This window comes from Anopheles funestus, chromosome X (assembly GCF_943734845.2).
Source record: "Anopheles funestus chromosome X, idAnoFuneDA-416_04, whole genome shotgun sequence".
Lineage (NCBI taxonomy): Eukaryota > Metazoa > Arthropoda > Insecta > Diptera > Culicidae > Anopheles > Anopheles funestus.
In genome coordinates, this window is record NC_064597.1 from 16,237,114 (window position 1) to 16,263,148 (window position 26,035).

Consider the following 26,035-nt stretch of genomic DNA (forward strand, 5'->3'; position numbering starts at 1 on the left):
CAAGTCGGAAATTAAAAATTTCCCTATGCTACACCCTGTGCTCAGTGTACCTCCAAAACAGCATCATCAACGCGTTGCAGCAAATATTGCGCATCAACAGTCGGTCACCGAAAGGAAACTGAAAGCTAAAGAAGAAGAAGAAAGGCACTGACAGATACACTTTATACTTATCGGAAAAGCATAACACTAATGACCCGCACTTAAAGGTTGACCCCTTTATTTTTCCCCGCTCGTGGCGTCAAAGCGAATCGTGTGTTGAGTGTATTTTTGGGGAGCCATTTTATCTATGTGTGAGTGTGGGTGTGTGCGTGTGTATGGATCGATGTGTTTGAGCGCACGTTAACTAATACACATTAGCACACACACAAACATAAAACGGGAGGGCCTTCCAGACGGCGCAACTAATCAAATGCCACAGCACACATCCTCACCGACCGGTGCTGTTTTTCCTCAAGGACAAAGCCGAGCTGGTTGCTTGCGATGGTATTGGTGCGTAACTCTCCTGGTGTTGTCTATCGAACATCGACTCTCCTTTTTACCCAGTGTCGGTATCTTTACGAAACCATCGTTCTGCCCTACCGTCAGGTCACGTTTTCCACCCGCAAAACGAGCTACCAAGCAAACGAAACTACACAATACCCTGCGGGCAAAATAGCTCAGTTTTAGCATGCTGCCTCTGTTACTCCTACACGAATACAAAATTTTTTCGTGTAGGAGTAACAGAGGCAACATGCTAAAACCGAGCTATTTTGCCCGCAGGGTAGGGTGAATTGAAACAAAGAGAAAAGTGAAACGGTTGAGTTTTCTTTTTCCCATTTTTTTGAAAGATAAATTTCCCCACGCAGAAGTAGAACGGTGACCGGACACACCAAAGGAACACGAAGGGAACGGATAAACTATTAAAACGAAGTGGAAATATTGATTTTCAAGCATTTGGCGTTTCGCGGTGGTATACGAAACTAAACGACCAAACCAACAAAAAAAACCATGCTTAGTCCTATGCCAACACAGTCACACACATATTTCAACAGACACGTGTACAGATTTACTGATACACACACAGGCACACACATACACATCTATTGATTTCCTTTTAATACAGGCTCTCACCCCAAGAAGTTGTTGAAGGGGGTTCGAATGGTTCATTTGCCTATCTCTCCTTAGTAGCTGATTGCTTAAAAAAAGGATGGGCACATATCCTTTTTCACATTCAAATATTAAAAAGGAATAGAAAACCCAAATTTTCCCGAGTAACGATTTTTTTAAATTTGATAGCTCAAGGAGTTTTCATAAGTTAAATTAGATTTAGTCAGTGAATTATTAAATATTCTAAAAAATACGTTATATTTTATTAGTATAAATATTAGATTAGGTCCAGCTTTAAACAAATTTAAGCTTTAAGCTACCACAGGACTGGATATCCTGCTACGAGTAACTGAAGTCAAGGAAAACTTTAATGTTGACATAAGGAATAGCATGCCAAGATTTTTCTTGTGGTATAATGTAATATAAGAAGAATAAAATATAGTTCCGACACTCGTATGCATCCTCTGAGAGCTGCACTTTGTCCAAAACTGACGAATCTCTCTTAGCCGCGTTAGAAAGATGCTCAAAAGTATTTCTGGCCCCGTTCGGCATTTCCAGAATAACAATGGAGGAGTCGCTATAATGATGAGCTGTATGAGTTGTACGACGACCTTCGTACAGTGAATTAGACTACGGTATGCAATTTATGTCATTCGAATGATACCGGACGACCCAATCCGTAAAGTACTTTTAGGTCGTCCACATGGACAGAATATCAATTCCTTTATTAATTATCTTAAGTAGACTGTAAGATTTTTCACTATTAAAATTACAGTCGAGATCCGATTATCCGGATACCTTTTATCCGGCTGACAGTTCGGCGAAATGACAGTTCCAAAGGTGAATTGACATATTAACTGGAAAACCGATGATGGTAAGTAATAAAAGCCTCAATGCAACTTACTTAAGTGATACAAATTGCTCAAGTTCGACCAAACAGAACAGATTTATTTTGCAAAGTCCACCTAAGAATATTAACATTTAGCTTTAGAAAAAAAATCCACCTATTTCATACTAAACACTAATAATTATCAATAAAAAGAGTTGTGTCTATTACCCGTGATATTCGCTCATCCGGCAAGGGCTGAGTCCCTGAGGCTGAGGACGGATAATCGGAGTGTCACTGTATTTATTTTAAATATTAAAAAAAAACCAAAAACGTTAAATAAATAGAATATTAGATAACTACAAAAACGTTTATTGATAAACAATTTCTTTATCCCATCAAAACTAAATATCACACTCAATAACAAAATCAATTTAAGGAGTATGGAACTTGAAACGCAATTAACAATAAAAAATTGAAGTAAATCTTTAATGGATAAAATAATTGTTGCACTGCTCAGCTAATCACTCAACCGATCCAACAAACGATCGTTGTAACTATTTCCAATTACTATTTTATAGCCCATAAAGCGACAGCGATTTGCACCACATTGGAAACCCATCGAAAGCGTACAAAATGGTAAGAAAATGTCGTGGTTTTAAAAATAAAGCACAAATTGTTAAAAACCATTCCGTTCCGTGTTTGGGGTCGTGTAACCTACATTCGGGCCACATCTGTAGTCTGTTCACGTCCACTCCTTCGTCGCATTGGGACTATATTTAAAAAACAAAAAAGGGCCAACCATATTTAACCATCTGCTGAGCAAATCATCGGCTCGTTCGATGCTGGAAGCATCTTCAAAGCAAACGGGGACCGGAAAAACTAAGACGATTTATGTGCTTTTGGTGACGCGAAAAACGCGTGAACCGAGCGCTAGAAAATGGGAACGATTGCGTATTATTTGTTTACACAACACACTAGAAATAACAAAAGCAATCCACCCATTCACATATAACCTTAGTTTTTATTTACGTTTAAACGTACGCCGTGTGTTGATTTTATGTCTGGACATTACGGCACATACCTAACGAAACGTGTGTTGTCTAGGATGGATCGTAAAGCCGGAAGCGTACGTATTGATCTGTGTTGCCTCAATGATGTGGCTAAAGTACTTCTTGCCAGACCGATTCCAGATAGTGCAAATAGATAAAGGGAGAAGCCGCTTTAGTAATAATGTTCTACTTTTTCTTCGCCCACTTGTGCATTCACTGTGCGCTGAAAATTGTGCAAAACAAGTACAAAAACATATACTATAACACCCCCATAGCAAAACAGTAACATGCACAACCCAGTTTTAGTTATTTTTGTAGGGCTTTGCAAGGTTTTGATAATCACTGTATCGACTGCATCATCGACACCGCGCCCTACAAATGTTAAGTAATTGAAGTTCATGTGAAACACACATTTTGGCCAATGGAGGTTCTTTACAAGCTTGTTGTAGTAGTAGGGATTAGGCGGGTGTGTGAGTAAGTTAGTAAGTAAGTCATAGAACAATCGTATACTTCAACTAAAGGAATATAACTCATTTTCTGAACTAGAAAAATTAAGGTAAAACTGAGAACTGAACACACGACCTGCCGCGTGAAACCCAGGTTGTTTACTTACTGTGCTATCGGGACCGTTCTAACGGAGACATGTTATTAGTCCATTTAATGCTTCACCTACACTCGCACTACTAGCACAGAACCACTTTCAATCATAGCTAATTGATTAAAAAAAGACCGCAAATAGAGCCACGACTAGAGGGTCATTAAATGTTCACCATTTCACAAAGGGTGTTACGCTTCGGAAGATCATTTCCAAATGGCACATCTTTGCAAAAAAGAAAAGATAAAAAACACGACATGGTAGGCAAGATAACGTAACCTTGTTTTTATGTTTTGGTAATATTGGCTTTTAACAACTCATCAACCTACAGTGGTTTTTCTACATCGGTGATAACTTATTGAGTATATTGGTCGATCAATTGACTGTAATGAAAGTTCTTGATTGTAAGTTTAAAAACGTATCTTGCATTGTATTGCGTGCATTTTAACTTTTAACGCTAGTAAACATTACTAATAGGTATACACAAAATGCAAACAATGCCCGACACACCCGGGTTTAGTTTTAGTAACGGTCCAGTGTCAGATAATGCGTTAGAAACTAAACACAACAGCTTTCTAGCAAAGCTAGTTTCGAAATTGCTCGTGCGAAAGTCAAGCACATCCAAAGGTGGTTGACTGCCGACGTATGAAGTCATCTTCCTGCTACGATTCCACCATCCGCCACATCACACAATGCGCTACTTCCAAACCGCTAAACATTCCCTTCACGAAGCGCGCACGAAATGCGCTCACATCCTTACCCTGCTACGCCACCGTCCGTACCTGGGGGTAAGCTGTCAGGCGTGGCGTAGACACAGGGTTAGGAAAATGAAAGGAATTCTTCTCACCTAACCAAACAAAAGGGCACTGTGAAATGGTTTCTGCACCGGAAACCAACCAGGGGGTGGGGGGTTGGGGTTTGGTACCACCCTCGTGCAGGGTCCCAGGATTTACCCTCTGTCCAAAACCGTTTGGCAACCATTTTCCAGCACCATTTTCCGGTTGGTATGTGTTTTTTTTTCGTAGAGACCTCCCATGTGTTCGTTTGCTAGCCGCATTTCCCAACACAATTGCAAACAGCAGCAAACAAGGAAGCGAAATAAGGTGCGTTCTGTTTTTTTGCTCTTCTTTTACTTTTTTTTCGTTGCGCACTGTTATCGTTAGGCCAACGAAAGTGACAGCGCGGGTCGAAAGAAGTACACCCGCACGGTTGTGACCATGGGGATGTAGTCCCTTTCACTCCGTCCGAATGGGTGAATGTTTGGCTTTTTTTTGTTTTGGAACATCGCGAAGAACCTCTAGATGCCTCGGGGTAAGGTGCGAGTAGGTGTAACAGTAGCAGATTGCACAAGCAACCAGGATAACTGGACCGTGACTGATAGTGCGCAATGGCGAGTGGCCGAAGAGCCTTTCGGGCCGGCTCTGGCCCGGTTGCCAACGTTACGCAACTGTGACGATGTGTTGTTGTACAATTTGTTCAGAGTTTTTTTTTATTGCTGTATGTAATTATACAAGCTATGTTTTTTCAACCAGTAAATACGAGCTTCCATTAGAGTACAGTAACTTTATACTGGTTTAGTGAAAACCTAATACATAAATTCTTCTTTAGCATCTTATTCTGACAAAACAAAAACATAAACATATTCTCTAAGCGTACTACTAGAGATTGTTGTGTTTAATAATTCGTTTGAAAAGATTCATTCATTTGTATCTTTTGTGAGGAGTGATTTAAATTAGAAGTCGACTCTCAAAAGATTCATAAACCTTCCTAGATCTCGATCGGGCCGTACTAGTTTGTATGTTTAAAAAAGAATGTTATTCACTTCAGCCCAAAAGATTGATAATGATTCAAGCAATCTTGAGGATTCATTAAACTCTTGAGAATTTATGAATCTTTGAGGATTCATGAGTTTTTAAGGATATGACATGAGGATGTATGAATCTTTGGAATAGAAGCTTAGAGTCATGAATTCAGTTCAAATATGCATTCAGAGATTCATAAAACTGGTTCAAATTTACCCAAAACTGCTACTAAAGCGTCCCACATGCGCGTGGCTAAAACACGTAAATATTCTAGTATTAATTTGTGATGCCTGATATGTAATCTAAACCATTAGAATGATTTTCCCATTATATCTGAAATCATCTAGCGAACTAAAGCAAACTTGAATTGTCATTTAATATTGACATCACTATAAATAAGACACCATCTGTCAAGCAATCGAGCGGAGGTCCAGTAGTAAATTGAATCTTTCATGTATCTCGCTGAAGAAATCTCACTGGAAAAGTTATTTTTGTAGAAATTAAAAGAGTTTTTAGTTTCTAGTTTTGGCTATTATTAGTTTAAAACTTTATAAAACGTTTAATTTTATATCTCAACTCTTCAACTCTTCATTTACAAACAGTTTGGCTGATTTGACATTCACTTAACTGTGCACTTGATTTCATAACCATTCTTATTTGTTGATTTATGGTGCCTAACCCTCAACAGCTTCAAAATTTAATAAATCGTCTCCTCATTTACACACAACTCTCCATCACAAGTATTTTGCAATACTTTCATGAGATTTTTTTGTAATTCAGATAGAACGGCTTGGCTGTATTGATGTGCTTTCAAGAGATGTTTTGTCTCAAAACTTAACCTCAGCGGCGAATACGGCTACTACACAAGATGAAAGCAACTCTCTTGCATCCACTCGAGAAAGGAAAAACATAAATGAATCTGCTGTCTCTTCCAGCTTCCAAATAGTCCAAATTATAACACTCCCGTCCCATCGGTCCCAGAGTAGGTTTCGTTCCAGTAAGTCTCAAGCGCATGCAGCTCCAAGCTCAAAACCATCGCCCAATGGATGGTAATTCTTTTAGCTTGATTTTTATTACATTTTCATCGGCAATTGAATCTCGTAGATGGTGCACGAAGATTCAGGCACCAACACCGCAGACAATCCGACTTAACCGAGCGTAGCGCAGAAGCGATCGCGTTTTAAGCGCAGGGTTTTAATGTGAAGGGTAATCGGGCGATAAGCAAATGTGACCCTCAAGAGAGCACTTTCGGTTCTTTTGCTTTCCTGCATTGGTGCCCTGACTGGTGGGTGGATAATTTAGGCTGCCGCATTGAAACCCACGCAACTCTACCAGTACCGAACGATCGGTTCCCTATTTGCTTGACGGTGCCCCAAACAACTATCGCCAACTATCGGATGCAATAAATATCAATTGTACCGTCGTTTCCAAATCTAAGTCATGTCTAAGGTTTGGAGAGGCGAAGCCCCCTTCAAAACCCGTTGCAGTTCACCATTTCTAAATTGCTACCGAGTCCAAAAAGAAACCTCCGGACCGGTTCCGGATTAACGCTAACGTCCGAGGATGGCAGAACCTTTTCTCGGTACGGAAATTTCTCAATTACGCGACGCCGCTATTGCTGCGCTCGAAACTTTTGCTCCAAATTATGAGCTACACCATGGCGGAATGGTTTCAAACCTTCAAATACCTGGCCACGCTCCATTTGGGTCCGTTGGTTTTGCTTTCCGGTGCCATAGCTACCGTAGCAATAAGGCGTACGTTAATCGACTGAGCGTGGCTAACTGTACACGGTGTTTGCAAAGTGTCCCGATCGGTTCCAACCGAAAATGGTGTAACGGTGAGACTATTGCTCGGCAAAGACTTACCGGGTAAACCAATCACATCCGGATGCGCGCCGTACCGATTGGGCAAAACAAAAAAAAACTGGTACTTAAAGACCTGGCGCTAGATAGACCGGGGAGTGTCTAATTTATTGCCACAGCCGTTGGTCAGTGGCTTTGGAGAGAGGCTATTGTTTTGTGCTATCTTTGCTTGAAACGTGCCACAGTTATCCGGTGCCAGATATCAAAGCGTTTGGTTTTGTTTCGCCCATCACCATTACGGTACCGTGTGCAAGATCTCGGAAGTCCTTACCAAATCCGATCACGCTGTCCACCTGATACTACGGTATCGCGCAGCTCCTGTAACGACTAGCTTTATTTTTATTTTTGATGTCCCATTGTTAGAAATGCTATTAGCACCGCCCGAACACGGAAATGCATCCATCGGAGGAAGGTAGCCGCTACTGTAGGGCTTCCTTCTTCCCGCTTCTTTCTACCTTATTAGGAGACACAAACAAACACACGCATGTATTGTTCTTCCTCCCCCTTCTACCTTCTTGGTTCTGGATGTGTCCACCAACAAACTAGGTTAGAAACAGCTTTCCAATTTTTTTTTTGGTTTTTTAGAAAACGGACGAAGACGTACGACAACGCTGGTGTCGGACGAAAACACCAAAGACCGTTGGAGGTCACAGGATTGCGGAAGCCACAAAACGGAGAACGGTTGTTGGTGTGATATTTTCTAAAATAAAAACCCGAAACACTCACACTCTCTCTCTCTCAGGGGGGTTGGGGGGCCTTGTTACACACATAGTTGTTATTTTGCACCAAGAACGACGGCTAGAACGTGTTGGGTATGGGGTTGATTATTGGAAATGTGAAACCAATCCCCGAGGTTTTACCGCAAAACCATTCCACACCTACCGAATGGCATGTGTGTACATGTGTGATGTTGTTTTTTGTGTCTTCTTCTTCACCGTAGTAGTTTGCTTCATTTCCGTTCACTATTCGTACGTATCTTGAAAGACCCACAAGTACATAAGTATTGTGTACAAAATGTGTGGAGACAAACCTAAGAACTGGTATGTTTTAATTTTAATCTTTTAAGTAATTCAACAGAGCTGTTAGTAAATATACTACAAAGTGAAGAATAGAAAGCTGGTGCAAAATCCGATCAAATTGTCCTAATCCTGAATCACTAGAGGTATATCAATAAGTGATTTGTTGGATTACGTATCAGATTCAATAGCCTGGATCTCTCTGTACTAAGCTCACACTTAGAGCAATTATGACTTCTCAATGTTAGGACATCAAAAAGCACAACATACGGGAATAATTCTTGAGAACACAAAAGTCAATGTGAAAGATACGCAAAAGGTAAATTATTGTACAGTGGAACGTCCGTGGATCATCCGTGCTCATCGGGACTCGGGCCCCGCCGGATAAGCGAATATCACGGATAATAGGCACAACTGTTTTTATTGATAAAAAATACTGTTTAATGTGTAATGGATGGATGATTTTTTTTTCTAAAGCTAAATCTTAATATTCTTAGGTGGACTTTGCAATTGTAACATTTCCTGTTGTGGTTTTTATTTCTTGCCATCACCGGTTCGCAGTTAATATATCAATTCGACTTTTGGAACTGTCATTTCCGAGCTGCACGGATAATGGGACAGTCGGATAAAAGGTACCCGGATAATCGGCGCTCCACTGTAGTTAGTAAATAATCCTATCGAAGTTTAGCATAAGATTTTATCTTTTTACTTCAGTTTTATTGACAGCCATTTCTGTACTACTAAAGGGCATGCTAAAAGTAGTCTTTTTGAAACTATTCAATTGATTATCCGACCTCTCATCCTACAAGATCGCTCCATCTGGAGTTCAAAATCATGACGATATCGCGAATATCAGATTAGCTGATTTTAGCTTCACTTCATTCTCTTGTAGACATAACATGCTGAAACGTGTTCATACATTCCAATGACTTAATACTTAGATGTGACTCAAAAGTGCCATAAATGTTCCAGAACACGGGTAGCCAAGCAAAGCTCCAGATGTTTGCAGCACCGACTGAGTTACGCATGTTGCTAAACCATTCGTTAAGATTTCTGTTTTAACGACAACATGTGTCAGTTTTAGAATGTCTGTTTAATTAACATACCAAATTCGCAACGCAAGTGTTTGTCGTCCGGCAGCGCATCTATGGAACGATGACGCGGTTTTTCCTTGGATCGATGGTTGATTGTTGTGCCCCGTTGATGCTATTGTTGCTACTGATGATGATGCAAATGTTGACTGATGATTGGAGAAAATGGAAAACACGGATCGTACCGGGGGCCGAGGGTTGCGGCTAATTTGATGAACTGAGGGAACCTACATCCGATCAACGGGTGAGAAGGGAGGGATGGTAGAAAAGAAAGAAGTAGTGGAAAATAGTGAGACAGTAAGTGTGAGTGGGTAAATGGTACCAAAAGTGTGTCAACGAGCGTTATAATTAGGTTCAATCGGACGCAGCAGCACAGAATGGATGCAGCGCGCAGCCAAAGCGGAAATATATTGGGATATGATCTCGTCCGATTACTTTTATTGCCCGCACATAACTACCGCTGTTAAGTGTTGAACGAGCCAATTGCCCCATTTCGTTCGGCACAAACGCGTCTACCCAGTTCATCATTTTGAGACGTCCATCATTTCGATGTTTAATGAGAAGCGTTACAAAGCTGTTTAAAATTGGTTCTAGTGCAAGATATATTGTATGCGGTATGTTATGGCAACATGGTTTGAGTTTCCCCAAGAAGAAATAATTTCCTATGTCAATCAAATCAATAACCGAAAATTGTTAAACTAGATGCTAAATACACCTATCTCATAAACAACCACAGTTTAGTGATACATTTTGAGGATTAAGGCAACTGGAAGAAAGAAATAAAATATCCACAAATCCAGGAAAAAGCAGATTGTAGGAAAAATTATTCTAGTTACCCATGCCAGCCTGGAATAGATCATTCTCTACCATAACTCGAAATCATTGCAAAATCCTACCAGACACTGTGACGCAAGGAGGCAAGGATACAAACAACCATTTTATCTGGCCGTACGTAATCATTTTAGTGAGACGCAATAATTCGCAATGGTTGAAAAGTGCCTCTACGCTAAACGCTTTCCCATTTGTTTACGCTCACATCCTTACGTTTCCTTTTTCTTCTTCGGTTGGAAGGGGCTTAAACCCCCATTTACTACAAATCCTTGCGCTGTCTGCATCTCAATGCCGTGAAAAACTCTCCCTTCACAACCGTTCCTGTTCATGTTTTTGCCACACATACTCACAACAACAGTTCCGGCGTCGAGTGGTGTTACCCAGAACGGCGACAAACGCGCGCACCGATCTTGTTTTAGCTAACCTCTTTACTTAATGAAAAATAACATTTGTAAGAAATTTGGCGTACCTCGGGACAGCTTTACATCTTTCAGCTACCGCCGCAGCGCAGAATAGTTTTCCTACATTTACACAACCAACGATACGGTTAGGATGAAACCGTTTTTTCACGCAATACGGAACGAAACTTTCCGGCAAGGAGTATATATTTTCCTACCGCCCGCAAAATTCACTCTAATTTTGATACAATTTTTGGCCCTATTCTTTTTTTAAAACCCCGATTTTACGATGCACGGTTTCGCACGGACGGCAACCGTCAACTGAACGGAAGGGCGAAAGCAAAACACACACGCACGGTTCACAGATTTTCTGCAGCTCGCAGCCAACTTCACGCACGTAAACGGTACGCACCCACCGAGAGGAGAACGGTTTTTTCACTGTTTACGCCTTCGAGTTTTCCTGCCTGCCGAACGCGCGTGTCCAACAGACTGACGACCGAATCGCGATGTGTACCTTTTACGTCTAGCGCGAAAAAGCTGTGCTGCAGCTGGTTGCGAGTTGTCACTTGTTTGACAGCAGTTTCGCGGAAGTTTCCATGTTTGTGCGGCGAAGTTCGATTATAATAATTAAGTTAATTAGCTGAAACAAAGTGTGTAAATTTAATTAAGCACTCAAAATTACAATAAATCATCTTTTCATACTACATGCACGCAATATTTATCACAGAACTTCCATTGCGGTGAAGGCTCCGCTACACAAAGCAAAGCCGGAACAAAATGACAAACTTGACAGTTGTCGGAAACGCATAATAAAACGCTATAGCGAAACGCTTCAGCTATCAAGTGGTCGTTTTTGTTTGAAAAAGGAAAATGCAATTCAAAGCAATTGTCGGTATGTATTTTGTTTTAATAGTTAAGAACTGTTTCACTTCGTTTAGTTATAATAAAACACAAATAAAACAGTAATTAAGGTTGTTGTTAAATTTCAAACAGTGTTCATACGAGTAAATTAAAAAATGTAATCATTCAAATTTTTTTTTAAGATAATAGCAACCTTTTTGTTGTTTTTGTTTTACTGCAAATGTCTTTATTGCACCATTGCTTATTCTATGCATTCCATCCCAACTGCGGACTGTGCTTCTCGAAGAACAGCATAAAAAAGTCATTGCAGAAGCAAACCCGACCGTATAAACATCAATCGGTTATGATTTGCATACTGTCAACCGTTACCTCGAATTTGTATTCTTTTTTGCTTTGCTACGCACACACACATATATTTGTACGCATAATTTTTAGTCGAAATTCAGTTGCGTACCGTTTCCACCAACACGCCGTGTGCTTGTGTGCGAAAGGAAAAGCAAATTCATTTGCCAACCGTGGTGCTGTCATTCTGTATCGTTTTGTTGGTCGGGGAGGGGGGGAGAGGAGACCCACAATACAAAAAAGCAAAAGGGCTACAGGTAGTGCGCATTCTCTCCGTTGGTGCCCCTGTGTGTTTGTGTGATTGTGTATGCGCGCGAGAATAGTGGACCGTTCGTTATTTGGTCTTGCTAAAAGGCGGTTGTGCCCCGTTGTGCTCGTGTGTACTGCACAGGCGAAAGTTGCAATCCCGTACGAAAGGAAGGAAAGAAAAATCGGAACAAGTGTTGTGTTACGGTGTGCCATTTGTTCCCCCCCAAAACCGTAGGGTTGCGCTTCGTTCCGCGTTGGTGTGCAGTGTGTTTTGTGGTTTTTTGGATACGGTTGTTGTGGTTGTTGTTGTTGTTGTTGTATTGTTTTTATTTCGTCACTTCTTTGCATCGCTTCATTCGAAATGGGTATCCGTGCGCGTGTGTGTTAATATGTAAACCAACAAAGGGCTACAGCAATAACAGCAGCAGCAGCAGCAGGAACCGTAGCGCAGTAGTACCCGCGTTGAGACGGGTGCGCGGGTGGGAAACGCGCTGGGGTAATCATTTGTTGCTTCGCTACAACCAACCGTACATCAGCAACCCTTCTCGTCAGCACCACTACACCAAAGCAAGCAAACTAGCAAACAAGCAAGGTCTACATCAACCGAGGACTTGTCCCAGTGCTCCGATGAAGAGCGAAACATTAGCCCTGTACCATCATCATTACCGTCATCACGATCGTCCCCAGCACTGTCAGCCCTACCAGCCCAATCACCCCTATCAGCATCAGCAACAACAGCAACCCGGCAACACCGCATTCGAACGTTCCGATGGTTTGCCTGCTTGGCGGTGTGGCTCATCGGCAAACTTTTGAATATATCGATTAAAGGTAATGAGGGACACAATCTCCCAGCTTCCCGATCGTGTGCAAACACACATACGAACATACATGCGCTCGCAGACCAACACACACACACACACACACTTGTGAATCTTATATGGGGAGGTGAGGGGAAGGTTAGAAATTGGACGGTGTGCAGGAAGGATGGGTAACGTAATGGCATGCGCGCTGTCCAACAAAACGATCCATTCGCCCTTCCCGAGCTCAATCAAGCTTTCCTACTAACATCTCTGGATAGAAATGTGTATGTTCGTGTGGGATTCGTGTGTGTGTATTGCGACTAAAAAGGTGGAGGTACCATCGATCAACATTCAACCCTTTTCTGGTACACTAGCCACCGCAAAACGATTCCACTAGCGTGACACTGCATTGTGGTTGCACAGGTGGTTGCAATTAGTAGTAGATCACTACACAACACACACACCTGCACAACATCAATGCACACTGCAGCTGCATTTCCTTGTCAAGGGCGGGATATTGGAGGCAGGAGGCAAGAATCTTTGCCGTGTGACAAACGCAAGGTGCTCCGGCATGCAGTGCGCTCGTTAGCCTGGAACTTGTAAGCTTGCGAACGAATGAAACATAAAAATTCGAACTTTGTTGCTTTTTTTTCTTTTTCTTTTAAGTTCACAACCATTCCCGGGGGCTTTCGGTTTTGTTATGTACTGTATTGTATTGCATGATACAATCTTAACAGGGAAAAGGAGCGAAAGACCCGAAAATCCAAGAAAATCGCAAACAAACAAACGCAGATCCCGTAACTCCCAAAAGGGCCTACATGGCGAAGAACATTTTACACCCCCTCACACCTCTATACACTGGAAGTAGTACCCGGTTGATCACGATGCGGTAAAATAAATACGCGACGGTGACCAACTTCCTTGCGAGTGCTGCGTCACCGTACGCTGCGCCCATACCGTGCAAACACACCCGCACTCTCGATTCTTATCGTATGTGTACCGTTTTGTTGTTTTTTTTTGTGTAAATGCTTCAACCGTTGGCTCTTAATCTAATTCAAAGTACCCGCGGGGCAAGGATACAGCGTGTAAGGGACAGTAGGGAAGTAGGGACAGAATGAAATACACACCGACAAAATAAACATGCGGTGATCGGTGGAGAAGGCGATTACGCCTGAAGGCAAACGCACGAAGTAGCGAGACATATATGAGCAAAAAGCGCCATGTGATGCTTTTCGCTTATTATTATTATTATATGGACGTTTTTTTTCAGCTGTTAGGCACGTGTGTGTCCATTTGATGGTACGGTGGAAGCGATAGTGACGGTACTAGACGATAGCCTCTAATTGAGTTTTCGTACCCACACACCAATAAAATTTAGGAAGCTCCAGAATGAAACATTCGCGTAAGAAACTGTTTGCTTTTGCTTTTTTTTGTTGCAACATAAAGTTGCTATATTCAATTCTATGTTAATGCTGTTATGTGCAGGAAAATATATCAGTCGTGTGACTATCGATTTTGTGTGAGTTTAATCTCTTTAGATTATGTTCTGTAGATAGAAAAGATGGTTTTTTACATGCTTCAATTGGACCATTTGCATTGGATCCATTGGAAATTCCATTGGACCATTTGCCAGATTTATCCACGTCCTTAATTCAACTCAGTTTGTGCTCATCATTCATCAGGTTGTTTGGTGTTCTTTGCATGACGTAACAAACGGAGTCTAGTGAATGGAATGCGCTGAATAGGCAGAAAGATAGAATTCAACTGTTTGTTGGTACACCGAAAATCATCAATCCACCCTCCATGATTAGGTACTAATTTCTGAACGAAATTTAAAAGCGGAATCGTGAGCTAAATTAGTGAAAAAATTGGAATTTTCTTATATTTATTTAAATTTTGAGTTATAAATTTTTTTACCACAAAATGGATTTAATCTGTACCCATTTATTTCAGCTGTTTTCAGCATCAGCGCCAACACTAAAATCGCCTCCTTCCGAACATCTGTTGCATCATGATAGTGGTAATGGTGCTTGGCCAACGTGGGGGGAACAATCTGCTGCAGCACCAAAAACAACAACGAACATTGACATCGGCGGCATTGTAAAGTGTGCCCGAAACCCGACAAACTGATCCAACTCCTTGAACTGACTCTGAGATATCCAGCTGGGGAACACATCCACCATCAAGCCTAGCCACAATGTCGGATGTAAGTAAGACTAGCGACACAACATTCACAAACCCATCACGGTTTAACGTAGCGAAGACAAGAAAATCATACACTGGCGCTTCGGTTGATGGTGTTTGATCCGCTCACACACACACACACACGCTCTGCATTTGTGTGCGCCGGATCTTCGTCGGATCGTCCTCCGGCGCCCATATATATAGATAACGCGCCGAATGATGGTCAGCGTGCTAATCATACGCCAATCACCCCCGTCAACAATGCGTCCCTCCACTGCTATCTATTACCCACGGACGATATTAAACTGTCCCCGTCCGAGACACGGTTCGCTGTGACCGATCACGTACTTTGCCGAAAATAGCACCTTCTGCTGCGTTCGGTGATATCTTATTACTTTTGACTACCCAGCTGACAGTACGAATCGAAACAGTTAACGGGCAAAACAGATTGATTTGTTGATTTTCTGGCTGCAAACGAAGCGATACGGTGGCAGAGTGTCCCTATTTTTTTTTTTTTTGCTCCGTTAGAAGACTTATTTGACCACGTAGCAGGATAGTCAGTCCATGATACAGGGAGATGGTGCGGATGGGATTTGATCTCCGGTCCTGTCGTGTGGGCCGGCGCCGTTTATCACATACACCATCAGGCCGCCCCAAAAGTGAAAAACGCTGTAATTATCATCAGCTATAAGGGTTCCCACAACCTTTTTGAATAAATTCGAAACTTCTCTATTTGTTTTTTTTTCGTAAGGAAGTAACGCCTCCAAATTGTACTTCTTTACTATTTGGTAGATATTGTTATTGCAACGTTTACAAATAAAAAAAAAGATATATTCTCAAAGATAAAAAATCTTCTATCCGCTGCACATTCTAAAAGTTTGTTCGACATTCTACTGTCTGATCGTACAGAACTTATATGCCCTGCTTCTTACGCCCAGGAAGAGATACCGTGTTGCCCGGTATGCGCACAGCCGCTTCTTTCGACTCCACTCCCCCTCCCCCCTCTCCCTCTCTCTTTCATCGAATCATACCGCCAGTAGCCGGGGAATTGCTGACGGGTTGCGAAAATAAATATACACCTACGAAAGATAAAGCATTTGTGTATCTTTTAGAGTCAATTATGGTAGCGCGTGCTCGCGGGTTTAGCGTCTGGTCGCAGTCGGTTGTCCAGTGGCGGACACAGGACACCCCCCTCCCCCATCCAGCAACTTGTGGCAACGCGCTGGTCCCGCTGCTGTGTGTGAGATAAATTACCAGTACACACACACACATATGCGATCCCCGTCCATTCCCCGAGAGCCCGCCAAAAAAAAGTACGAACGGCGTTCTGATTGTATCCTCAACCGGTCAGGTGTGTGTCGTCTGTATATCGCCAAAAGGCGGGTGTACGATAGCAGCCCATCGTCGTTCCACGTCAGTTGTGGGGTGCATCCGGCCGGTGGCCGGTGTCTCTGGTACCGTTGTGCTGCAGTACAGTGCCCGTCTCGGCAAACCGGTGACAAAACAGGAACCAGGTTAAAAGTTGCTTAGATTTAAAGCGCACGCGAAAGTGCTGCGTCAAAAAAAAACAAACGGTGAAAAGCGCCACATATATTCGGATTCGAATACACACACATACACTCCAAAAACAGGACGTAATATCGAAAAGTACGGCGGAACGAGAGAGATATAAAGAAAAGGAGGTTTAGAAAAAAAAGCAAAACCCTTTCCTTATCTTGATGGGCCTCCATCGAAACCATACCCAGAGCCGTAGAGGCTAGATACCATTTGCTGGAAGCGATGGAAAGGATGGACGAGGGCGATAAAATTAAAACAAACCGCATACGATATCGTCCCTAGTGTCTGGAGTTTCGTGGGAGTAGATATGAGCAGTGTTGTTATTATCGCACTTGCACCCGAGAGATGCGCCATCTTGGTGTCTTTACACATTTTTCTTACGGTGAATTATTCTCATTCGATGGCGATAAGCAAACATCTCGTACAACCGGACCCCCGAAGTTCTACTGCTTCACGTTCAGTTATTCTTGCGATTCGTACATACCCTACTTGCGGTGCTGCGGTAGAAGGTTGGGGAATGGCTTATTTCTTTGGACGCGAGTTGGTCATGTGAATAATGTTGCACGTAAATAACGCATATTGGTGTAGGGAGGGTAGGTTATACATGTACTCCCCGTGCATGATTGTAGTGACACTCTCGTCTTGTCGTCTGTTTCAATTCCATAACCATCCGAGACGGTGCAGTTGGTTGCAGAAGAATAGTAGAGCAGCTTTGTGCGAAGTAACCGAAGTGCAATGTCAGACATAGGAAAATACTAAGCCATCTAACGACTCAGGTTGTTTGTGCTGAAATCAGAAATTTATTCCCTTTTTCATAAAATTTCAATGATACATTGGAGTGAGATCTTTCTCGCCTTTTGCAAGTTGAAACCGATTTTACCATATTGTTTTTAATTATTTTATTTGCAAACGCTTGGCGCAAGGGTAAGACGGTTTGAAAATGTTCTCAATTTGCTGATGAGATAAATACATATTTTTAATGGTAATTAAACAAAAGTTTGAATAACTGAAAAAGTTAAATTTATTCTGCTTTATAAAATGAATATCATTTCATTATATTGCCGTTGTGTTAGAAACGCTTAACGAAAGAATTGTTTTCTATTCTTGCAAAAACTGCCCTGGCGTGCAAAGAATCGGAAATGGCTATAATATTCTCACTTTAACGCTGTATAATTCTTTTCTTCCTGCATCATTATTGACGAATGTTCTAATTGAATTGTTTTTATTTATTTGCAGACGGCCTCCAACTATCGTACGTCGACCTCGTTCACGACCATGCCCCCGGTGCTGACCGAAAGCCAGAAAGGTTCGGTAGAGGACATCCAGATCTCGTTGGCACCGTACATTCAGTCGTATCTGAGCCAAACCGGGCGACGCCATTCGTGCTGCAGCGTAATGTTGCCGGTTGCGTTCGAACGGGCCGCACCACGGTCGTGGTTCGATCCCCGTTTCGATTCGCCCGTACTGGAAGGCCAGTACCAGGCGAGCGTTTTTCCGCAGCTGCGCCTTAAGTTTCGGTAAGCTTAGCGTTTTGCGTGCTGGTTTTATGTTTGTTCTGCCGCCCAGGAAACAAAAACAACAGCAACAACAACAAGAACAAAACCTTACCCGACGGGGCCTGCATGCGTGTACTTTTGCTTTCAGCTTCGCACTATTCTACATCCTGCTCTGCTCGCTCGTGTGGCTGCTGTACTTCCTGTTCGATGGTGGCCCGACCAGCTTTACGCTGCTGACCGTATCGATCGGGTTGATCTTTCTGTTTGCGCTGGCCGGCCTGTGGGTGACGCGTACCGACATCTACCGAGCGCACACCAACCTGATATCGTCCTTCTGCGCCATCCTGCTGTGCATGTTTTCCCTCTTTCTGCTGCTGCTGACACGCGAAGCGCTCAGCCCGCTCGGACACTTTTCCATCTGCATCGAGATCGTAATGCTCATCTACACCATCATACCGCTACCGCTGTGGCTGTGCTGCACCATCACCATGGCGTACTCCGTTTGCTTCGAGGTGCTTTCGTTTCTGCATCAGACGCACTACGATTACAATTCGCGCCCGGGAGGACAGCCGACCGCGTCACCGCTCGTTACCGGTACGGTTAGTCACGCCGTTGCCCGATTGCTTGCAGAGGACGGCAGTGTGATCGGTACCGATTATCAACACTCCGGCGACTCGTTCGTGTACAAGATCGTGCTCATACGGGTGCTGATACAGTTGTGCGTGCATCTGATCGGCATCCAGATACTGATCATGACGGTGGTCCGTATGCGTGGCACATTTATGAAGGTCGGACAGAATCTGCTCGTACGGCGCCAGCTTGAGATGGAGAAGCAGTTAAAGGAGAAGATGATCCACTCGATGATGCCACCGAAGGTGGCGGATTTGCTGCTAAAGGAGAGCGGTAGCGTACCGAAGGGTACCAGCTTCGATCAGTACCCAGCCACGGCGCAGGCGGCACCACGCCGCACTACACCGTCCGATTTGAAGTCACTGTTTCGCCCCTTCCACATGAACCGGATGGAGAATGTTAGCATACTGTTTGCGGATATTGTCGGCTTTACACGCATGTCCTCGACGAAGACGGCCGAACAGCTGGTGGAGATACTGAACGATCTGTTCGAACGGTTCGATGATCTCTGTCTGGTGAACGGGTGCGAAAAGATATCAACACTCGGCGATTGCTATTACTGTGTGTCGGGATGTCCGGAACCGCGCCCGGATCATGCAATCTGCTGCGTCGAGATGGGTCTCGGCATGATCGAATCGATACGAGTGTTCGATGCGCAACGTAACGAAGGCATAAAGATGCGTGTCGGCGTCCATACGGGTACGGTGCTGTGCGGTATTGTTGGTACGAAACGGGTCAAGTTCGATGTGTGGAGCAATGATGTTACGCTAGCTAATCGGTAAGTAGTGGCTGTTTACGTATCCGGATATGATGCTAAATTTCTTTTTTTAAACGCATTTCTCCATGTGCAGAATGGAGTCTAGTGGGAAGCCCGACCAGGTCCACGTATCGGAGGAAACCTGTGGCTTTCTGGGGGATTCCTATACCATAGAGGAAGGCGAAGAAGTTGATGGTAAGTTCAAATAGCAACTCCCACATCAAACACCGATGAGTGTGTAATGTTTCTGGAACATATACTCCCCCGTTAGGTCACCGTACGTACTTCGTGCTGGGGAAAAAGTTGGATCTGGTCGGTTCGATTACGGAGGGTCTCTCCAGCATTGGATTACCGGTCGATCTAAATCTGCTGGGTGCATCTTCCTCACCGCTGGACGAACTACCGTACGCGACCAGTGAAGAAAACCCAGAAAGTTCCTGTTTATCGCGTAGTGCCACCAATCTATCCAGCATTCAACCCGCCGTACCACCAGCATCACCTGCCGGGCCTGTGTTTTTCTCCTCCTTGCACGCATCACCGGTATCGACACCGAGGCCCCGCATTGCATCGCTAACGAAAATGACGAAATTTCTTCGTTCAGCCGTAAAAGGTGATTCCGGTCGGTTGCTAAATCCGGCCCGTACGATCGGCAGTATGACCGTACCGGTGGAAAAGCCAAAAATTATCATCAGCACAAAATCGATCTCAAACGGTTTCGAGTCGGACGACGAGATGGCGGAAATGGTGAGTGGTGGTGGTGGTGGTGGCGGGTCGGGTAAATGTATGGCACGGTCGCCGGTCAGTATGCGGACGCAACCGGGTCCACCGGATGTTACGACAATAGCGATGCTCAACGAACGAACGCGTACGCAGCACGATGGTTGCGGTGAGACAGCATCACAGCAACGCAAAACCGACAAGCTGCTGAAGCGCCAGGACACGTACAGTGGACCGGCTGGGGAGTGCAGCAGAATCTGTGATAGTAGTAAAAGCTGTGACGAAGATGTGCCATGTATTGAGAGAGGTTGCAGCAACGCGCGTACCGGTCCGACCGGTGCCTGTGGTAGCGGTAGCAGTAGCAATAGCAATAGCAATAGCAATAATCAGAACAACATTACTAACGGGTGCTACCAGCATGTGCCGATCGTGATCGTTACACCGCGCCCGAGCTGCTACACGCTAGACGTAGGGAACGGCGGTGGTATTACCAGCAGCAGTGTGCCCACGACCACCACGGCCACCGCTGCGACCGGCACGAACGTGCGCGGTCGTGAGTGTGGCAAAATGATTGGATCCACCGGTGAACATACGCACACCAGCCAAAGTTCCGTGTTCGACGAGATCATAGACGTGCGCTCGTATATATCGCAATCGCGCAGTGACATTTCACCGTTTGCCCGCACCGGCAGCTACCGATCACAGGCGGACCGGTCATCGATCATACACGAGATCGCATTGTCGGCTGGTGCAGCCGGCAGCAGCAACAGTGGTGGTACGTTCGGTCGCCCTCGTAGCAGCACCATCACAACCACGCACCATGCGTGTGGGGAAGTGCATCAACACGTACGTCACGGATCGGTCGTCGTTTGTCCGAGCTCCCGACTACTCGGTGCGGACGGTGCTAGCCTATCGCCGTCCGCAACGTCACGCAAAGATTCCGGCATACGATCGAACAGTCGCCGGTCCAGCATCCAGCATCAGATAATGCTGATGAGCCAAACGGTTGCCCTGTCGGTGCATCGTGTATCGGGCTACTTTACCAGCTCGCAATCCAGCCTGTCCGGTGCGATCGTTACTTCCGCCGCTGGTGGTGTTGGTGGTGAACATCAGCCGATGCAGAAACCGAACGGTAGCATGCGTCTCGGACCGAACGCCGGTTCGAAGTGTTGCGTTGGCATTAAGGAACCGCATCCGGATCCGCTCGCCGCCTGTCTGCAGCAGCTCCGTAAACAATCCGACCTGCAGCTGATACGGTGCGTTCGGGATAACGCACGGTCACAGCGTAGCTATCTCGTAAAGCCGCCACTGTTACCTGTTTCGCTACGCTTCAAATCGCGCCCGATGGAGCAGGAATTTCGCTCGAAGGCACACCGGTTCGGGAGCGAATGTGGTGAACTCGAGGGCGGTGGTCCACCGACGCTTGCCACACCGAAGTACAACACCTACATCGACATGCTGGTATCGTTCGTCGTGTACCTGGCAACCTCGACCTCACTGTTTCTCCTCTCACCCTCGGTCTATCTCGAATCGTACAAGGTGTGGGTGTGCATCTTTGTGTTCTTCAGCACGGTACAGCTGTTTGCGCTGTTTATCTGCACCAAGCAAGTCTGCAGACGTACGCGCAAACCGACCGTACGCCGGTCACGGCCAATGGCGAGCCGGAGTTGCTACGACTGTTTGCTGCAGCTCGCCTCAAACTGGTACCCGTGGCATATCTGTGGCGGTATCCTAATGTCACTGCCCGTCATCTCGATCCTGTCGAACTTTGCCATGATGGATGTGACGAAGTTTCGGGTGTTTGAGTTCCATTACGGTTTCCTGATGTACATCTGCATCGTGCACTTTTGCAACTTTACGCAGCTGAACTGGTGGATGCGGAATGCGATGGCGTGCCTAACGTCAGCCGCATTCGTTGGCATTGCGGTCGGCCATATGGTGGAACTGCAGGCACTTGAAGTTGCTGCCGGCATTGCAGCGAACGGCACCGCGCTAGCGGCTGGTGGCGATACCGACGAAATGCTGCACCGTGCACAGTTCGATTGGTTCAACAACTACCGGGTGGAGATATACGTCGATCTGTTGCTGCTGCTTGTGCTGGTTTGGTTTTTAAATCGCGAGTTTGAAATCGGCTACCGGTTAAGCTTTCATGGCAGTGCGGTTGCAAACCAGGACAAGATACGGGTGCAGAACATGAAAAACCAAGCGGACATGCTGCTGCACAATATCATCCCAAAGCATGTGGCGGAGCAGCTAAAAAATACGGCCAAATATTCAGAAAACCATCACAACATCGGTATCATTTTTGCGAGCATTGTCAACTTTAACGAAATGTACGACGAATCGTACCTCGGCGGGAAGGAGTACCTGCGCGTACTGAACGAACTGATCGGTGACTTTGACGAGCTGCTGGCCCGTCCAGAGTTTCGTTGTGTGGAAAAGATCAAAACGATCGGCAGCACGTTTATGGCTGCGTCCGGGCTCGATCCGAGCAGCCGCGGTGAAAACTACGAGCATCTCTACACGCTGCTTGACTTTGCGCTTGCGATGCAACAGGTGGTAGAATCGTTCAATCGCGATCTGCTCGAATTTAATTTGATCATGCGGGTTGGGTATAACTTTGGCGATGTAACGGCCGGTGTGATCGGTACGAGCAAGCTGTACTATGATATCTGGGGCGATGCAGTTAACGTTGCCAGCCGGATGGATTCGACCGGTGTTGCTGGTCGGGTGCAGATCGGTAGCGATTGCGTGCCGGTGCTTGGTGAACGGTTCGACTTTGAACCGCGCGGTAAGGTGTACGTGAAGGGCAAGGACCATATGGAAGTGTACCTGCTGGTTGGCAAGAAACCGGACCTACTGGGACCACCAGAACTAGATATAGACCCTGTGTAGATAGGAAGCAAAACACATACACACACAAAGAAAAGAAAGCTTTCTTTTTAGTCATTTACTCTACCGTCAGCACGGTACGGTATATCCAACTGTGACGGATTGTTTTGAATTTTTACGATACCGACGAAATGATGTTGTTCGGGAACCGTACATCGAAAACGTTTTGCTACAACTTGCTCTAGTAGATGCGCACTGGGGAAGATAATGCAAAACCTCAATACGAAGCGCCCGCAGCGAAAGGAAGATAATTACAAACCGAAGGTTAATAGCTAATACGAAATTGAAGGTACAACTACACCGCACGGGTGCAAAACAAAGCAGCTAGCAGCTGTTGTGACTAGGAATGTCAACACTAGGCACTAGGAATGTCTAGGTATGGAAAAAGAAAACCCCTGATCATTAATCTCTATGGTCTCGAAAAGACGAAACACGAAATACTGGATGAATTAGTAGAATTAGAAAGTTGAAGGCGAGTATAAGCCATCCACACGTGTTGTCCCCATTAAGAGGTACTGATGTAAACTGATGCACAACTAAACAGGAAAAGGGTTACACATTTTTAAGGCAACAATCGTGCCGGCGGATAGGACAGTTTTGAAAGTTGTTGTTTTTTTTTAAACGAAAATAGTTGAAGTTTTAAACTTAGTGCAAGAACTAGTTACCGCGTAATGCGTGTTACACTGCACAGATTCTCCTCGTATAGGTTTCCCGTCTCATGCGACGAATCATGCAAATTTCTTCTCTTTTTCAACTTTCACTAACTCTAAGTATGTTTCTAACCAAAACTCCTTTCGATCAGTCGTACGGTTAAGTTTCCATTTTATTATTAACCATAACCTTCTTCTCATTCTTCTATTTGTGAGGGACAATGGTGGAACGGTAAAGGAACTCAGCTTTTTGGGCCTTCCATTACTTATCCACTGTATTGGGCTTGCGCACCAAAATCTCAAGATTTTCTTGTCTGGAAACTTAAGCCTTATTATGTCCCCATACCCATAACTTGATTGCTCATACTCATCCCCAACTCCCTTTCCCCCAATATCCTCTTCTTCCCATCCTATCACATGTTGTACTACACGTGTGTGTGTCGCTTCCTAGGAAGGTGTGCCTGAAGCAAAACAAACCCCAAAATATACCGCACAGTCGGTGCTAATTGCACTAATTGCTGTCGTGTCATGGTTTCGGCTTATCAGAACCGAAGGGTGTTGATATTTGCCACCGCTAGATGTCGCTGTCTATGCTTAGAAATAATTAGAACTTTGTTTGCTTCAGGGTGTGTTTGTCGCAATGAATTAGTTTTTACCATTTTCAACAACATAGACGAACCACACGTAAAACACACATACTTTCTGTACTGTACATACACTGTACTTTCTCAAACACACACTCATGTAAGGATAGAACTGGAAAACAACGCCAACGTAACAGGAACAGGAAAGGAAGATGCAACAAAAACCCAAGGATACTATTTCGTATGTGCCTTCTCTCTTTGGACTAGTTATTACTTTACCATTACTTCCGCCAGAAGAATGTGTAAACACACACGCACACTCATCTTTTCCTTCTTCTTTTCCACTCTTTCCGACCGTCCGCCCTACAGGAGTGTGTTTGTGCGTGAAGGCGAAGTAAACCAAACGTACATTGTGCGGATACGATTTCATTTACAGCTTTGATTGTAATCTTTAACACAGGTTTTAAACAACTGATACTTGCAATATTTAGTTTAACGATCGATGCGATATTAGCCGCTATTTTAGCGTACGGGAAACAAATGGAATAGAGGTTTCCCACCCCAAAAACTTCTATCACTTCCCTTCGCCGACGTGCCAACGTGTGTATATAATAGTTTCGTTGCGTTTAACGTTTGCTTAATAATTTATATACCATCTCTGTTCACAAAACACACGAGCCTGTTGGTTTGTTAATTTTTTAATTGCGAAAATTAATTTAAAAAAAACACACACAAAAGACGCTTACACAAGTGATGAAGGGGGATTTGATGTTAAAATTTGCAGCCAACGGTTTGTAACGGGTCACGTTGCAAAGATTTCACGAATAACTATTCTTGCCAAAATGATGATTTACTAGCTCGGTAGACTTGTACGTTTTTCAACGCCATTGCTGTTACGGATATACTATATATCGATATATACACTATATTAAAAGGTATAAAATATTTATCTAGTTTATTTTTTTTATCGAACATCACGACGCCTGTGATCACAAAAAGGAAAAAATGGAAAAAGGGTTCGTTTCTTACGTTTATCGTTTGGCTCCATTATATTTACGGCACAGATTTTAAAATAATGAATGGTTGCATTGCTAGAAACGTTTATATTAATGTATATATGGTGCACCACGGTATTTATCATTCCCATTTGCGCGTTACGTGTCCATTACCAAACCTAGATGAAGCACTAGTACGCGAATAATTGTGCGTAAAATAAGGAATGCATATCAGAGAAAGCGAGCGAGCAAGAGATAGAGAGAAAAAAAGCGAGGGAAAGAATAGGTCGCCTCAGTGTTAAGAATAGTTAATGTGTGTCTAACGATGCGACGTTGTGTTTATTTTATTCCACGCTAGAAAGAAGACGCTTACATTGGACAGTGACGTGTGGTTGACATTGTCTTACATTCTAACATCACATCTTTATACATTAACGCGTTGCATGCAACGCACACGTACTTTTTAGTACCTTAGTAGCAATGGTAACATTTTGCTACAAACAAGAGCAAAAGAAAAACTAACGGAGGTAGTGTGTCTGCAGTGTGTAAGTGTGTGCGACTAGGACATATGATATGAATTTTGCCTAATAAAACGAAGGAGCATGTGTGGCAATGGTTTCCGCACAAACACATAAACTGCTAAAAAAAGAAAACAAACGAACCAATCCCGCCATGTTTGGATACTACGCGGCACTAATTATGGGACTCTGAAGAAGCGAAACTGGACATTAAATAAGCAAAAAAACGATTTTCCGCACATGG

General features: G+C 44.1%; 2 protein-coding genes across 6 annotated transcripts in view; one reads left to right on the forward strand and one right to left on the reverse strand.

The window, feature by feature from the left end:
• The window catches only part of LOC125764778 (serine/threonine-protein kinase minibrain), a 62,851-nt gene extending 51,609 nt beyond the window's left edge, over positions 1–11,242 (reverse strand). The window contains exons 1-2 of one of the 2 annotated variants that reach the window (XM_049429363.1): positions 10,631–11,242; positions 9,346–9,557 (exon numbers count right to left, since the gene is read on the reverse strand). The gene's annotated coding sequence lies outside the window, so the exon portion shown is untranslated. The remainder of the gene's footprint in view (positions 1–9,345; positions 9,558–10,630) is intronic. The other variant, XM_049429353.1, reaches the window with a different exon arrangement.
• A 569-nt stretch (positions 11,243–11,811) lies between these two features.
• On the forward strand, positions 11,812–25,601 carry LOC125764604 (adenylate cyclase type 9). Of its 4 annotated transcripts, XM_049429001.1 has the most exons (7): positions 11,812–13,410; positions 13,478–13,801; positions 14,765–15,017; positions 17,789–18,069; positions 18,197–19,456; positions 19,530–19,630; positions 19,707–25,601. In XM_049429001.1, exons 3-7 carry the CDS (start codon positions 15,009–15,011, stop codon positions 23,045–23,047), a joined length of 4,992 nt encoding a protein of 1,663 aa, XP_049284958.1. In that variant the 5' UTR covers positions 11,812–13,410; positions 13,478–13,801; positions 14,765–15,008; the 3' UTR covers positions 23,048–25,601. The 4 variants fall into 4 exon arrangements, with proteins under 4 accessions (XP_049284958.1, XP_049284947.1, XP_049284968.1 ...); XM_049428990.1 differs by lacking the exon at positions 13,478–13,801 and having other exon boundaries at positions 11,813–12,839; XM_049429011.1 differs by lacking the exons at positions 11,812–13,410; positions 13,478–13,801 and adding an exon at positions 13,808–14,213.
• Positions 25,602–26,035: the final 434 nt, after the last annotated feature.